The sequence below is a fragment of the Anabrus simplex genome, chromosome 1 (genome assembly GCF_040414725.1).
Source record: "Anabrus simplex isolate iqAnaSimp1 chromosome 1, ASM4041472v1, whole genome shotgun sequence".
Lineage (NCBI taxonomy): Eukaryota > Metazoa > Arthropoda > Insecta > Orthoptera > Tettigoniidae > Anabrus > Anabrus simplex.
The window spans coordinates 1008919783-1008937858 of NC_090265.1; the positions used below are offsets into that span (position 1 = coordinate 1008919783).

The 18076-nt window shown below is 37.8% G+C and overlaps 1 protein-coding gene across 1 annotated transcript in view; it reads left to right on the top strand.

The window, feature by feature from the left end:
- The first annotated feature begins 4147 nt into the window (after positions 1 to 4147).
- Smug (Single-strand-selective monofunctional uracil-DNA glycosylase) overlaps positions 4148 to 18076 on the top strand; it is a 35103-nt gene continuing 21174 nt past the window's right edge. The window contains exon 1 of the mRNA XM_068228141.1: positions 4148 to 4733. Within this exon, the coding sequence (XP_068084242.1) occupies positions 4347 to 4733 (387 nt within the window). The 5' untranslated portion in view covers positions 4148 to 4346. The remainder of the gene's footprint in view (positions 4734 to 18076) is intronic.

The following is an 18076-nucleotide window of genomic DNA, read 5'->3' on the forward strand; positions in this document are numbered from 1 at the left end:
AAGCAGCAATCCAGAAAGGAGTGAGGCAAGGCTGCAGTTTGTCCCCCCTCCTTTTCAATGTTTACATAGAACAGGCAGGAAAAGAAATCAAAGAGGAATTTTGAAAGGGAATCGCAGTCCAAGGAGAGGAAATCAAAACCTTGAGATTTGCCGATGATATTGTTATTTTATCTGAGACTGCAGAAGATCTCGAGAAGCTGCTGAATGGTATTGACGAAGTCTTGGGTAAGGAGTACAAGATGAAAATAAATAATTCCAAAACAAAATTAATGGAGTGCAGTTGAACAAAGGCAGGTGATGCAGGAAATATTAGATTAGGAAATGAAGTCTTAAAGGAAGTAGACAAATATTGTTACTTGGGTAGTAAAATAACTAACAATGGCAGAAGTAAGGAGGACATAAAATGCAGACTAGCACAAGCAAGGAAGAGCTTCCTTAAGAAAAGAAATTTGCTCACTTCAAACATTGATATAGGAATAAGAAGGATGTTTTTGAAGACTTTCGGCTGGAGCGTAGCATTGTATGGAATTGAAACATGGATGATAACTATTTCAAAAAGAAAGAGAATGGGAGCTTTTGAACTGTGGTTTTACAGAAGAATGCTGATGGTGAGATGGGTAGATTGAATCACAAATGAAGAGATACTGAATCCGATTGGTGAGAGGAGAGTGATTTGGCTAAATTTGACGAGAAGAAGAGATAGAATGATAGGACACATCTTAAGACACCCATGATTTGTGCAGTTGGTTTTTGAAGGAAGTGTAGGTGGTAAGAACAGTAGGGGTAGACCAAGGTTTGAATATGACAAGCAGATTAGAGCAGATGTAGGATGCAGTAGTTACGTAGAAATGAGAAGGTTAGCACAGGATAGGGTGACATGGAGCGCTGCATCAAACCAGTCTATGGACTGATGACTCAAACAACAACATGAGGGTATTTACGGGCTGTAATCCTGGTACGGGTCCCATACATTGGAAACGTAAGTTGGAGTCTTGCCAGAGACTTCTATGCTTTATCCTTTACATTCTTAACAATACAAGACTCCGGCAGGACCCCAAATTATGTTTCCAATGTATAGAATCCATACCAGAATTACTTTATGTGTGAACTGGAAAAATCCAAAAGCAAGCAGCACAATTTGTTCTGGGTGATTTCTGACAAAAGAGCGGTGTTACAAAATGTTGCAAACTTCAGGCTGGGAAGACTTAGAAGTAAGGAGATGAGCAGCTCAACTAAGTGGTATGTTCTGAGCTGTCAGTGGAAAGATGGCAAGGAATGACATTAGTAGATGAATACACTTGAGTGGAGCTTTTAAAGATAGGAATGATCATGATATGAAGATAAAATATGAATTCAAGAGTAGTGATTATTGTTTTAAGAGGAAGTACAACTAAGCAACCATCCTCTAGATCAGGGTCTCTCAAACGCCCAAAATCTCACGCGTGCAAATTGAGGCGCAAGAGCTCCATGCACTGTGCATCGGTCCCGCTCGGCTTGGACCAACGTTTTGTCTCTGGGCTACTCGGCTAAGCTCAGCTCGGATTTGGAGCGCTACAGAGCAAGTGAGGAAGAGGGAGACAGGGGGAACGAGTGAGACAGGCATGGGGAAAGAGAGAGACAACGCTATTGCTCCAAATCGAGGAGTGGGGGTCTGCACTCTGGTCAACCAAGCGAAGTCGTCTTTTGGACCATGCACAGTGCATGCACCCTGAGAGGCCCTGCTCTACATAATACTAATCAGAGAGAAAAAGTGGGAAGGGTCCGACACTTTAAAAATGAAGGTATTGGCCAAAGAAAGACAATGGCAAGAAGGACGTGAAAATGAGACCCCCTAGGATTCGCAAACCTAATACCGTTGGGGTCGGAAAAGAATAAGAGCTGACCAAGGAAGGTTGGATACGATAGATGAAAGTGATGAGCCAGGCACAAGTAAGTGGAAGCAATGCCAGGACTCAGCTAAGGGCCCACCTTGTGCGGCTTGCTGACGTATGTCCGATAAGTGCTAGGACTGGGGTGATCGGTGTGCTAGGCTTCATTCCATCAGATCGCCACTGCTATCAACCATGCGTTACTCATCGTATATACTTCCTCACCTCATACTTCTGCTAAAATGAAATGCATTCTTTAGGTTTAGTGTTCTCTTTTGTTGCTTGCAATCGAACATGTTATCATAGGTCGGACACCACCACTGATCTCCAGGAAGCTCACTAATCAGTGAACGATGGGTATGACTGCTGTAAAATTCAACATGTTTATTTAATATAATAATAGTGCATGGCATCTATATAGGCTTGGGGGTGACCTATTGAGGATAAAATGAATGGTGAAGACATCATAAACACCCTGTCCCTAAGCCAGGTAATTAACAGTGTGAAGGGGTTGATTCTGTAAATTGAACTAAGGCTATCGGACCAAAGGCAAGCATTCTATCCATGTGACTACAAAGCTGGACTTTAATTTGCTAAACCTTAGGCTACCATCTCCACTGATCAGTTGTTGAGTATTGGCAGTAGCAGAGGCCAGGGCAGTAGCTTGCGAAGCAGCCTTGACAACACAGCATGCTTCTCCGTCGGCTATTGGCTGCAGCTCAACCATCGAAAAGAGGTAACCTAAGTTTTTTTTTTTTGCTAGGGGCTTTACGTCGCACCGACACAGATAGGTCTTATGGCGACGATGGGATAGGAAAGGCCTAGGAGTTGGAAGGAAGCAGCCGTGGCCTTAATTAAGGTACAGCCCCAGCATTTGCCTGGTGTGAAAGTGGGAAACCACGGAAAACCAGTAACTTAAGTCTAATGGTAGCCCACGTCTTGATACCAGCATATGCCACTGCAGTGAACAACTTCAAATGTTTTCCTCATTTGGCCGGGCTGAGTGGCTCAGACAATTGAGGCGCTGACCTTGGACCCCAACTTGGCAAGTTTGATATTTGCTCAGACCGGTGATATTAGGTGCTCAAATAGCCTTGTGTTGATAGATTTAGTGGCATGTAAAAGAACTCCTATAGGACACAATTCCGGTACCGCGGCGTCACCGATAATCGTCAAATTTAGTTGGTGAGACGTAAAACCAATAACATTAATAATTATTTCCTCATTTGTACCCCATTCTTAAAATAAAATATTTTGTTATTTTCATTAAACAAGAACCTAGTAAGATAAGTAGGGCCATGATCTTATCCAAAAATAACATAATACAAAACTCTTTGACTGGACATAGCGGACTTGTGTATACGACACTTCTGTGAACTGTTTGCAATGAGATTAACAGTTAGGCCCACATGAACGCATTGCATGGTATTATAATGTTGTTGTCGTTCTACAATAGGGGAAAAAAAAAAGGAATCACAACTGGAACCTCGAATGCACTGTTACTGTTAAAAGAATTTGAATAATTTATTAAATAACTGAACCACAAGCCTCTCATAAATGTAATTGGTCAAATAAAAAAATGTGTAAATGTATATTTTTAAAACAGAATTTACTGTTCTCACATACAGGAAATACGCACTTTGAGCAAGAGATTTCCTCTGAATATTCGCTTGACGCTCAGAAAGTTTTACTTTTTCTATCATTTCATTGATTGTGTTATTCATCTTTAGTCAGATAGCCTACGGTATAAATGTAGATTCCAGTTTTCATTAAATGAAACGGTTCAGTAATCAATAATGTATACGAAAGTTAATATATTAATACAGTAATTCAATGTAAACTTATGTCATGCATAACGCTGACACTTGACACTGACAGGCTTATAAAGGTTACTGCCAACTTAAATATAGTTTTGTGAAATCTTTCTTTCTCCTACTAACAGAGCATTTGGAAGAAGAATTTACCGAAATTGAACCTATTTATCGGTCATAATAGTTCAATAAGGTGTGCTTTCTGATCTAATGAGCAAGTCAAAATCGTGTGCATTATTCTTTATTTTATTTATTTATTTAATAGCACACAAATGTGCATTAAAATTATTCTCTTTTGTTTCTATATTGTTGGCTATATGGGACTTTCCTCCCATGTTGACACATTGTCACTTGTATAGATAAACAAATATTAAGTAATAATTCTAGGGTTCTTCACGTGCATTTGTTTACATCTGACTCGATTGTTCAAAGCTGCAATAAGTCATTATAATTTGAATCAGTCTTGACATCTGTACCGTGTGGCATTCTTGTACACCGTCCTCACGGCATCCAGTACCCTTCTTTTAACTATAACATACGGTAGTTTTTTTTAAAATGTAGTATCACAAGAGGTCGTAGTAGGTTTCGCAAAAAAGCGTTTCAAGAAGAAATGTGCCGCGTGTTTTGTTAATTTCACGACTTCAGAATATAGTAATAGGCTACATCCATGTCTCCTGAAAAGAAGATGAGACTGGATACGGATAGTGACTTTGAAGGTGATAATACTCAGGTTAATAAGGCTGTTTTAGTAGTGACGGAGTGCCCATATTTCGGGAAGGAGACTACTGTGATTGTACATCCGAGTTCTTCTCCAGAAAATGTCACTGTTGAAAAGAATGAAGCAACCATTGCCGATAAGTTACTTGAAATAGAACGAAAACTGGCTACAAAAATAACGTCAATGGTATTCCGAGGTCCGGTTTCTTACGTTTATAACCCTATTGACTACGCATATGCCGTCCATTCTAAATTCGTATATAAATTTTGTAATTCAGTGAAGAACGTAATGTTTCTTGGAATGAATCCAGGACCATGGGGAATGTCACAAACTGGTGTAAGTTGCTTTTTTCCTTTGACTTTGTTTCTGCAGATACATGTTTAATTAATGCTTATTATAAGTGATTTTAGATTAAATAAAACATATATTGCAGCCAATGGCCAATTGTATAAAGCAATAATACAATGTCACAATAGTACAATATTAAATTACACAAACTAATGCTCGTCTGAACAAAATTCCTTCCATGATTCTCACCGAAGCCTGCAGTACAAAGCATGATATCGATCACAAGGGTTTCCACAGCTATCACACACACACAGTTCAGACCAGGCTGATGAAACCGCTTCATTATACACAGTTTGCAGTGAAAGCCATGTGCGGCGAACCTAGTGACTAGGTGTCTTAGGTCATACTCTTTTCGCATCCAGTCTTTATAGACCATTGCATCCGTAGCATAAAAGTCTCTCCCTATGCTATTCTTTTTAAATTTTTGTTCATTCAGTAATTGATCATATCCTTGCATGGGCGGAAGAGGCATTTGTAGCCGAAGATCTTCTATGTAGAACAGTTCCCTTGTTAACTCATAAATCAGACGTGAAAGGGTGTATTTAGAAACACACAGAATCTTCTTCAAGAAGGTTGCCTTAACTTTCTCTATTAACACTTACGTGTTTCTTCTTTAAATGAGGCCATACGATTTCAAGGCCAAAAGCTATAACGGGTGTTACCTTCAGTTTAAACAATTCCAGGGATGTCTTTAGTGATAGCCTGTGTGGGAACCGGATGTCATTCATAGTCTTTATTGCCACGTTTACTTTTTCCCTAATATGCAGCGTAAAATCCTTGCCAGAAAACTATAATGTGACGCCCAGGTATTTGAAGCTCTTCACACTTCGCAGGGGACCATTCCTTGCGCTGAAAGTTGTTGACCTTCCACCCTTCCTAAATGTCATAGAAACTGTCTTTTCTTCGTTCAAACGAAGCTCATTCTTTTCCGCCCATGTCATCATTAGGTTAAAAGCTACTTGTAGCTCTTTTTCTGAACTCGAAGTCAACACTATGTCATCTGCATACATATACAGAATTACTCTTTCTGTACAGATCAGCAGTCACAATGACAAATAACAATGGGCTCAACAGATCACCCTGTAATACGCTAGTGGTTTGTTCTATAGGATTAGATGTTGTTATTCTGTCATTTATCACTATGCAATTTGAGGCCAGTATGTTTTTAATGAGTCGTGTTATGTAGCTGCTATTCCCTATCAATTGTTCTAATTTCTCCAACAAAATCTTCCTGCTTAAAGTGTCGAATGTTTTGGAAAAGTCTATGAAAATGGCATGTAATTTTCCTCTTGAGACTGCTAGAGCAGCCTCGACATCATTTAAAAGGTACTGAATTGCCTGTGTTGTTGAGCTTCCTCTCCGAAATCCAAACTGTGCCTCTGGAAGTCTGTCATCAACTTTTTTAATTAGACGATTAGCCAGGAGCTTTCATAAGGTCTTAAACATGGTGCACTCAATACCTCTATATGCATTTGGGTCATCTGATTTTCCCTTGCCTTTATATATCATTATGACCGTAGATCTTCTCCAACGATTAGGGATCGTTGCCTGTTGAAGGCATACATTAAAAATAGAAGTGATAGCTTGTTTGAGCACTGGAAGAGCAGTTTTGAGGTGTTCATTGTAAATGAGATCAGGACCAGAGGCTTTATTATCTTTAGAACTATTAATTACTGCCACCACCTCTTCAACTGTAAAATGTTCCAGGTCCACCGCAAATCCATAATTGCTTTCTTTGTCTTCTAAAAGGTGCGTATCTTTCTCTTGTAGAACAGTACTAAGATGGTTCTCCCAAATTTCCATAGGAATGTTACTAGGATATTTGGGTCGTCTAGGATTTAGAGCTCTGTATGGATCTCGTTCTGCTTCCTCAATCAGACGTTTTTCTTCTTGTTCCTGGTATAATTCTTTTGTCTCTTTTATGATAGATTTGTATTCCTTCCTCATTTTAGAATAAACCTGTAAATGTTTGTTAGTTAGAGAGTTTAGTGCTAAATGTAGAGCGTCTTGTGTAGCCCTGCGAGCCCCAGTAACAGACTTCATTGAACCATGGCTTTGACTGTATTTTTCTATAAACCACTGGCAAGGTAGCATTATGTAATAGAAGCTCTAACTTCGTCACTGCCTCATCCAAATCGCATCCTTGACTCGCCTTAAGAACCTCATAACTGTCCAATTCACTTATTGCTTCATTCTGTAATTTCCTCGATATCTTAATAACCTCCGAGTCCCTCTGATCTCTACCATATCCAATAAGAAAGGTTGTTTCCACTAGTTGGTGTTTCCTGTTAACGTTTGGGATGATTTTTTTGACTTTTAGTTACAGTTTATCTCTGATTCGTGAATACCAAGTCTATGATGCTGGTACCGTTACAATGTAAGTATGTTATATACTGTCTGCCTTATTTATCAGTGTCAAACCTTCTTCTTCCAAGTAGCTAATAACTTCCATCGACTTCCACGTTGCTACATCAGTCCGGCAATTTAGATCCCCTGCAAGGATAATGCTGTCGTTCTTATTTGTTACAGCTATGGCAGAGCCAATTTCATCAATAATTTCATCAGACATAAACTCTGGCTGAAAATATGCATCTATAAACACGCACAGTTTTGTATCTATCACCAAGACATTATTCGATGTGTACAGAACTTTGAACGGAGCAAATATAGCCTTTAGCAAGCATGTTATACCACCTTTTGGCCTACTCAATAGACCTTGCTCTGCCAATTTGTGGATTGTGTAGTGGACAGACGATGACCATTCTGTAATCAAGAAAGTTTCTACCATAATCACGGCATCATAATTATCGAAAATGCTATCTGGTGTTGAATTCGTGATATTTAAAAGACCCTCAATATTGCATAATAATACCTTCACTTTGCCGGTAGATTAAGTTACAGAATTATTCATTTGGAGTCAAATTTCTGTGAGAACTAAGTTATTGGCCAAAAGGAGAAAAACCGCTTATCTTTTTAATTTGTAAAGAGGTTGAAAATAATGCAGCCATATGACTTGTAAACATACATTTCCAAGACTGATGTGATGTTGGTTGCAAAGAAACATGAAAGGGTAGAATGCCAGATGAGAATACAAAATTTGAAAAGCTGGATCATTTCAAGTGAGAATTTGTATTGGTAAATAACCAAACAAGTTGGCTACTCAGTTTGAGGCATGTAGCTCTTACCGGTAGCGTGGATTCAGAAGACAGTCGCTTCAAACCCCACTGTCAGCAGATCTGAAGATGGTTTTACGCGGTTTCCCATTTTGAAACTAGGCATGGTCACTTCCTTGTTAGTCTGTGTATACGCTGAACAGAGTCTAAACCCAATAGCATCATTGTAAGGTTTTAACAACAGACTCTCTTGAATAATTTCCTTAATCTTAATTTCAGCATTAATGGCTTATTAAGTAAGATGATAATCTCCCACAAGTAAAGAAGTTTCAATGCAGCAGGCTTTTTTAGAGTCATGTGTGCAGTAATTTCAAAATTTACCAATCCTGCCTGAAGATTATAAAAATGACCATGAAGGTAGTTGTTGCCGCAAATATTCTACATTTTCCCTTTTCGTAGCACGAGTGTCAGCTGTCCTGTGGTATCCAAGGCATAGCCAAGATTTCACTACAAGAGGTGTACCAACAAGCTGTATTAATAAAGATGTGAAATGTTTTCAAGCAGAAGAGAATTAACTTATTTCTTTGTGTCTGCTGCAGTGTTATTCATTAAACTGAAACCCTTCTGCAGAACTCACAGCCACCATTTTCATTATGTTTCTTGTCCCCTTACAGAATCCAACATTTGAGCTCCACTTGAAGGAAGATTCCTTTCATCAACTAAATTTCATAAGAATAGTAACAGAAGTAGTGTTCTTTAAATCTTTAGCAACATAACATCATTCATTCAATTTGTCTTCTCTCACTCCAATTGCTGCAGTTCATATTGTCATTTACACTCTGGATCAGCTGCACTCTTGGCAGTTCCATATTATGCTTCTTGTTAGAAAAGATGTAATGCTTCACCTAATCTAGTTCTCTTGAGTTCCATCTTCTAGAAATGTAGCCACACATTCAATCACTATTTTATTTAGTCCAATAGCCCTCATTTTCGTCAGTACTGTCCCATGATCTGTTGTATCAAAAGCTTTGGATAGGTCAATAATGATTTGAGTTAGACCATTTGACCTCCTGAATCTAAAATATCTGCTATATCTTGCTGGAAATCTTACGAGTTGAGGCTCACTGGACTAAACCCGAACTGCCTTCTATCAAATCAGTCTGTAATTTTGCAAATATGTTTAATATAATATATATAATCAGAAAGAATGCTTTCTCAGAGCGTACATGTGACTTGTGTCAGACTGACTGGCCTGTAATTAACTTACTGTACCGGTGTCTGCTTTATATTTATCACCCTTTTCTTTGTATCCTGGGAATACTATAGCAACTTTCCGTTTATTTGGTATAGCCTATCTTCTTCATGTAAACAGTAATGAAATAAATACTTCAGATATGTTGGGGTGGTAGAATAACACTCACAGTATCCCCTGGCTGTTGTAAGATGTGACTAAAAGGGGTCCCAGGGGCTCTCAGCATGACAACCACAGGACCCTTAGCTGAGTCCTGGCATTGCTTCTACTTGTGCCAAGCTCCTCACTTTCATCTATCCTGTCCAACCTCCCTTGGTCAACTCTTGTTCTTTTCTGACCCCAACAGTATTAGGCTGCGAATCCTAGGGAGTCTTTCATTTTCACAGCCTTTGTGCCCCTTGTCTTTCTTTGGTTGATATCTTAATTTTTTGAAGTGTCGGACCCCTTCCATTTTTCTCTCTGATTAGTGTCATATAGCCGTATATTGAGGATGGTTGCCTAGTTGTACTTCCTCTTAAAACAGTAATCACTACCACTATGGTACTATCTCTCAACCCATTACCTTTAGTACATCCTCAGTAATTTTATCAATTCCAGCTGCTACTATCAGTGGCGTATCCTGGAATCTCCACCGAGGCATGCAACTAGTAACCATGCAGTAACATAATGTATTAAGTAAATTTCAGTTCTATTCACCCTAATTACATGTAGGTGAACTTGACCCTGCGATTCTTTTTACAGAATTCGGTGGTGACGTCACTGTAGAAGTCCTCACGTGTTTTCATCTCAACAAGAAGATCCTTTTTTATAGAAATCATTCCTAATGCAGAGAGATGACTTGGAGAATTGCGGACGAAAGATTTTATTCGCTTTAGGGCCGAGAAAGAGCGTTCTACAGATGATGATGTAGCGGGAATAGTTGTAATCAATGTGCACAACTTATAAAACTCGGGAAGACCGCTGTGGAGACCACTGGTCAATAGGAATTTCTGAATTTGAGCCACAGTCTTATCTTTGAAGTGCTCAGAAGAGAACATTGCCCTCAATTCAGATTCAAGTCATACTATATCAAAATATTTTTCATAAACTTCAATCAATTTACTGAATTGCTCTTCAGGATAATCGCCAGAAAGGAAGAAAATTTCTTACAATCAAGCATTTCAATGAAGGACAGATCTCCTAATGAACAGAAGCGATATTTTAACTGTGCTAAATAATATCATGTATTTCCAGGTAAACCCTCCTACACTCATCTTGAACCGAAAATGAAGTTTCTTCCTTTCCTCTCTTCCTTGGTGGATCAAATTTCTCTTCTGTTCTGTTCTAGTTGTTAGTAAATCCACTGTTTCACATTATATATACTTTAGTTTCTAAAGAATTCACTTCTCTGGTGCAATATGCAATGTCTAGGGTCTTAGATTGAAGGATGTTGTATGTTATATGTATGTTTTCTAATAATAATAATAATAATAATAATAATAATAATAATAATAATATGTAACATGTCAATGAAAATATTTCATTAAAATCATTCAGAAGAAAATTGAACTGAAATTCCATTTCCTCCAAAATACTTTCGTAAAGCTCTTGGAGTGGAGCATGATATTCCGCGATGGTCTGTACTAAACGGCCAGTATAGTTCCAACTTGTTGGAGCTTGTTTAGGAAACCTTTTCTTGAGGATACTGTCCAGCAGGCTAGTTCTCTTAGAAGAATTGCTAAAAACTGTCGCAAAGCCACTCATTGTTGCAAAGAATATACAACATTCTTTTGTGCATGACACGGCTTGAGAAAGGACCAAATTAACCTTGTGAGCGTAACAGTGGGTGAATACAGCCTCAGGAACTACTTCTTTTAATTTAGCTTGCACACCATTCAGCTGACCTGCAAGCACCGCCGCTCCATCAAAAGTCTGCGCAGCTAATTTTTTGCGGCAGTCAAAGTTATCCAGACACTCAATCGCAAGTCTCACCAATGCATTTGCTGTCCTATCAGAACTCACGTTATAGAAGCCAACGAATCTTTCAACAACATCACCATTATGAACATATCTGAGGACAATAGATAACTGAAAAGCTTGAAACATCAGAAGTCTCATCGATCATAATTCCTACGAATTTAGCTTCCTCAACCTGAATCTTTATTTCAGTGGTCATTATCGTGCAGATGGTTTGAATTAAATCATTCTGAATGAATGGAGAGAGTCCTGTAAATACATTCGCTGTTGTGAAGTGACTGTCTAATTATTCATCAAACTCAACTAACAATTTAATTAGTCCCAACACGTACTCATTCCAGTTGCACACCACCGTTCAAGCTGATCACATTGCCGTGCAAGGTTCCATTTGATTCCATCTTGGACTGAGAATTCCACCTCTCACCATATGCAGAACTTTATATTCTACAAGAACCTACTTATATCCAGCCTGTATATATCTTTTTCTGCACCATCATAAACTATATTATATTTGAACTTCGAGCAAGCTATATATACCCTCTGCGCCAATGTTGTACAAAATAAATAATCACTCTCTTGACAGAAGGTGCAATTGAGCTGTAGAATTCACTGGAAGCAATTTGTATATTGTACTCAGACTGCTATGAAAATCTATACTTTTATTATTACACAGTATTTAATGTTATGTGATATCTTAAACACCATTGTAAAATCAGTGTGATAGAATTTAACTATATTTATAGATTTACTGGCGACATATGTACACTAAACTTGAACATTTTATTGACTATTTTCATCTAATTGATTGGTACCATGGCATTTTAACCTCATATAACATATCATGCATTTAACCATATTTTACAATGATTATTATTGTATTGAACATATAGTTCACTTTATTAATTTTATTGCTTCACAAGAAGATAATGTTCCAGGACATTCGACTTTATTTAGGCTGATGATGACCCAAATAGGGTCGAAACTAGTCCCTAGCAACGCGTTATGATGTAAACATAGGCATTGTAATTAATGTATAGTATTGAATAGGTGGAATAAAACATTCTGTTTAACTAAACTATATGTAATCTCAGTTCAATACGGAACAAAAAATGAAATTTATAACCCTTGATTATTCTGATAATGCTTACATTTTAGGGTGATTAATTATTCCTGGTTTTGAAAATGAATTCTGTGGACGCTATTTTCAAGGGGAACACATTTCTTTTGACAGTAAATTAGAACTGAAAAGGCTAGGACGGCTGAAACCCAATTTAAATATTACACAGGTTCAGAATCCTTGCAAAAGTAAATCGTACATCGTACAAGCATGCAGACTTGTTGTGTGGATATGAGATAAGAAATGCGTTCTTTTGCTACACAGGTTTGGTTAAGAATTCTTCTGATTTCGCGTGGACATTAACTGGTGTTACGGACCTAAAACTCTTGAATGAGTTTAGAAAAAACATAAATCTAATGAGAAGCATATAAACAATAGCATTGAGTTTGCGATACTTGGTAAGGTAGACATCAGGTGCCAGTTATATAGTCCATATAGGTTCAAAATTAAACAGTTCAATGAAGACCTATCGAAAAACCATTACATACTCAGTAAAGTACAATAAGTTCCACCTTTTCAATACATTATATTATGTGACAGTTTTACGTTACAGTTAAACCTTCACATTTTTATACACTCGGGACCGGTTTCGACAGTGTACCTGTCATCATCAGCCAAGAACAATTAATCGAGGACAATAAACCTTACAATACTTCAGGTATGATATAACAGTGAATATAAAATTATACATTATCTATCTACAAAAGGTGTGAACATGTCCAGGTAAAAAATCACGATGTATTGAAAAGGTGGAACTTATTGTACTTTTCTTTGATGTGAATTCTGCTTCAATACGGAACCTAAATATGAAGTTCTTAACTTTAAATACTCAGTAAACTGATTGACTGCATTAAGTTTTGTGGAAAATCTGAGTTCACACTGCGAGGACACAATGAAACCAGTTAATCCAATAATCCTGGAATTTTTCGTGGGTTGGGTAATTTAATGTTCGAGCTAGACTCTACTTTAAAGGGGCACATTGAAAAAAGCTAACAGTCGTCTTTTTCTGGGACTATCTAAAACTATACAGAACGAGCTTTTAGACTCGAACTATTCCACACGCTTTCAGTTGATATGTGACTAGATTTCTCTGAGACAATCAGAGTAACCATTACAGTCATCCAAAACCTTTACTCAGTTGTTACACATCCTGCCCAAAAATTCCATCTAGTTGCGGACATTTTTGGGACTTGTTTCTGAACGATCTCATCTAGTACAACTGTCCGTTTGGATGATTTCGAGAAAAATGTGCAAAATCCTTCTGAATTGCTGTTTTAAAAACCTTTCACTTGCTTGTTGGGTTACACAGCGCTCGATAATCAAGTTCAGTTGATGGGCGTAACAATGAACAAAGTGCGCATTTTGTACACGACCTTCTTTCTTGCCTGTACACCTGTGTGTTGCCCTCTTATCATATTCGAACCTTCATAGCTCTGAGCAATTACTTTTCCAGGGGACTTATTTACTTCCATTTAATCTAGTTTGGCAAATAAAGCTTGACTAATTCTGTATATACGTAATTTTCACATCAAATCCTCAGTGACTGTATCAATTTAAATGTAATTATTGTATATCATAAAGGCAAAAACAGCTGATAAGGGCAGCCTTAAGATCTCAATTTGCTCTTATCTTTTCTGTCAAAGTTGTCACGAAAGAGGTGTGTGAAAAAGTACTGCGCCCCCCGTCCCCCGACCTAACGGTCCACCGGCCACCACTGGAGGACATTGAAGAGACCTGGCAAGTGGAAGGAATTAAGGAATGAATTGGGTAAGTATGAAGTGAAGATTATACAATAGCAGTATTGCAGGAACTAAGATGGAAGGGGCAAGGGATGATGGTGTCTGGACAACATATCCTGATGTACAGTGGAGAAGAAGGCAGTGACGGCACAGGATTTCTTACACAAAAGTCTGTAAAGCAAGGCGTGATTAACTTTACTGCAATCAGTGATAGGATGTACTCTTTGAGACTTGGGCAAATGTTACGTTACAGTGTTTGTGTGTATGCCCCTACAAAAGGAGGCAGAAGATGAGGAGAAAGATTCATTTTACTCCAAATTGAAGGACAAAATCAACAAAGTTCAAGGACATGAAATGAAAATGATCCTTGGAGATCTAAATGCAAAGATTGGAAAAGAAGAGGTGTATAAACACATAGTATGGAGAGAATGCCTGCATGAGGTCAGTAATGATAAAGGCTTCCACTTTCAGTTCCAGAACTTATTTTTATTACACCATGTAAATAATGGCGATTTATACAGCATCTAAAGCAGTAGCAAAATGGTACAGCTGCTTTGGCAACACAATGAATAGGTTATCATGTAAATATTAAACACCTTTCTGGGCAGAAGATACATGCAGAATCAGCAACAAATTGAAAATATCATCCACCACAGACACCAACAATTCAAGAACAATGATAATGTCTGTCAAAGCTGTTTAAACCGAGCTCGATAACTGCAGTCACTAAGTGCAGCCAGTATCCAGTATTTGGCAGATAGTGTGTTTGAACTCCACTGTCGGCAGCTCTGAAGATGGTTTAATGTGGTTTCCCATTTTCACACCAGGCTGTACCTTAATTAAGGCCATGGCCGCTTCCTCCCCACTCCTTGGTCTTTCCTATCCCACCGTCGCCATAAGACCTATCTGAGTCAGTGCGACGTAAAGCAAATTGAAAAAAAAGTTAAACATTATTTTTCATGTTTCTTCAACATTGTTTAATTAATGTGTAAAAGAAAAATTACCGTTTGTTCTGTACGGTACTAGTCTATCAGTGATTTATTGAAAGAAACATAGTCCTATTGCACTGTATAAGGAATGAATGAGATTGCTCATAATCACAGGTAGGTCCTATAATTTATTTTGTTGCTAGTGGTTTAACATCGCACTTACTCAGGAAGGTTTTGGTGAAAATGGAGTAAGGATGGGTTAAGATTGGGATTGTAGCAGCCAGGGCCTTAATTATAGTCTGGGCATCTGCCTCAGATTAAAATAGGAAACCATGTAAAGTCACCTTCAGTGCTGTCAACGGTAGGATGTGAACCGTCCATCTCCTGAGTGCAAGCTTACAGCCACATGGCTTGTACTATGCAGCCAACCTGGTGATGAACCTTGTAGGTATGTTTTTTTTTTAATGTGGGGGGAAATCTGTTAAATATTTCTTAATCATTGTTATCTGTTACTGGTATATAGTCCATAACTTTTGTTCAGTAAGTTACTTGTTACATAAGTTTATATTTTGTTATTGAATTCTTTATTTATCTTGGCTGCACAAAAGAATTTGAAACCATTTATGGCATCTTACATGCATGTGTCTTAAGGCCTCAATTTTGCCCAATCTAAGACCAATAAAAGTAATTAAATGTGGACATAGGCTACATGTGTTGATATGAGAAGGGGGTTACATTTCTTTTTATTGATCACCAGTATGTATTAGAGGATGACTGAATCTTTACTAGGATAACTGCAGTCACTAAAGAGTTTAGGCTTACATTAAATTGCATTGCAATGGCTTCCTCTGAAAATTTGAAAAGTTATTTGAATTCAGAACTGTTTGGATCTTTAAATTAGGTAAAGATGTAAATATTTATTTATTATTCTTTGGACCTAGTTAGTTTAGTCTGTTGCTGTTTCTTGATAGATGCAGTATTTTCCATCTGTTTCTTTGGCAAAAGCCCCACGAAAAAAAAAAAAAAAAAAAAGTAGCTTCCTGTGAAAGTCTCAGTTTTATCTCATTTATTGCTGACAGCATGGAAGCTGCTGAGGTATGGGTGGAGCTGAGTGATGATAAAGAATGACATTCAGAGCGTGACTAGTGCATCTGGTTGTTGTGAAAGGTGGTATTCACAGGGCCAGTCATGCTGTGGAAGCACATTCTGGCCCAGTGAGGAAAGCTGTGGTAATCTATCTCATTCTTCATCATGCCTTGTATGCCACATTGTAGTGCCGCCTTCTGCTTTGTGGTTTCCTTATAACCACATAACCTTTGATGGTGCTATTTGAGGATTCAACCAGCAGGTTGGTGACTGAACAGACAGACAGTGTAATATAAAGTCACTGAGCGACTTGTCCACGCAGTTAGGGGCGTGCAGCTGTGAGCTTGCATTCGGGAGATAGCGGGTTTGAACCCCACTGTTGGCAGCCCTGGAGATGGTTTTCCGTGGTTTCCCATTTTTACACCAGGCAAATGCTGTGGATGTAACTTAATTAAGGCCAAGGCCACTTCCTTCCAACTTGTAGTCCTTTCCTGTCCCATTGTCACCATCAAACCTATCTGTGTCGGTGCAACGTGAAACAAATTGTAATAATATGAAGTCCCAGTTGATGCCTTTGGCTTTTTTTGAGTTAGCTTTGAGGAGCACTGGATAGATAATGAATGCAGCATTTTTCACCATTCCATAAGGCATTTCTCAATTAAAGTATAGGATTTTAAAAATTTTTACAATTGGCTTTCGGTCATCATATGTTACAAATGTTTGAGAAGATTTGTCAGTCTCCAGCTACTTGCCGCTAATATTCAGGCATGCTGTTTTACTTGGGACTCAGCAGTAATCCCATCTATCAGAGACAAGTGGCAGCAGAATAGACAAATCACATCATAACATTGGACAGTGTAATGATATTGTTGATCACTTTTATGAGCTTTCAATTTTATAGGCATTCACGTTTAGTTTTCTTTTGACTCTGTGATATTAGGACATGTAATGTAAAGGGAGTCCTTCCTTCTTACACGACTCCCTCTTGTCTTATTCTTCAAGCAGTTGTTCCTTTACGTTTCTTTTCTTTTTTTTTATAGTCATCTTTACAATTTTTCTTGTCGCTATGGACCAATGACCACGTGGTTTTACACCTTACGACAATCATAACAAAACCATTGCCAGTTAAGATGATTGAGCAATATTTCCATGTTAACAATGGTCAGCATTGATATGGACTAAGTAACAAAAGTCTAAATTCATGAATTCCATTACCATAGTTGGTACAGTAAGACTGTAAAAGACATAAATGATCGGAAATTGTATTCTCTATAACTTTTGTTGTGTAGTGCTTTTTGATAGGACCAAGAACATACGTCTTTAAAAATTAAGTTTTAGGCACCTTCCCCTAAACTACCATTTCATCCAGCATGAACAAAATTATTTATAGTCTAGACTGTAGTGCCTTATTCCCTGACTTTACATACCTATGTTCATTCAATTCTGTTCTCCCACTTTCTTGCAGTTCGGCATTGATATGGACTTAGCAACAAAAATCAAAATTCATGAATATCTCTGTTATAATAGCCTGTACGGTAAAAATATATAAGACATAAATGATCGAAAATGTAATTCTATATAACCTAAGTTATGTAATATACGTATTTATTGATAGGACCACTAATAAAATAGATATTTGAGAATTAAATTTTAGGCCTTCGTGTAAACTACCATTTCACTCAGCGTGAACAAATTATTTATAGCCTAGATGTAGTGCCTCATTTTCTGACTTTACATACAATTTTCATTACATTCTCTTCAGCCATTTTCTCGTGATGTTTTTCATACAGAAAATTAAAAAGTTCATTTCCTTGTTATTGTGAACATGACCTTTACCATTCTTTTTAAATTCTGAGCAGTGTACATACAAAACTCTTTATTTTATATACATAGATGTAAAGCTGAAGAACATTTAGCACGACTAAACCAATTAAAGAGAAAATGAATCGTCAAGAGGTATTGTATATTGATGATGAAGTTGTGCTCAATTGCTCTAGCTGATGAAACTTATCTGATGACCCTGTTAGGCCCTTTTCAACAACAGTAATAATCATCATTATCAAAAGTGTTTTCAACTGATAATTGAAGTTTTGTTTTCATTATCATTTTCATGTCCCCTTGTCCAGCTCCTTCCAGGTC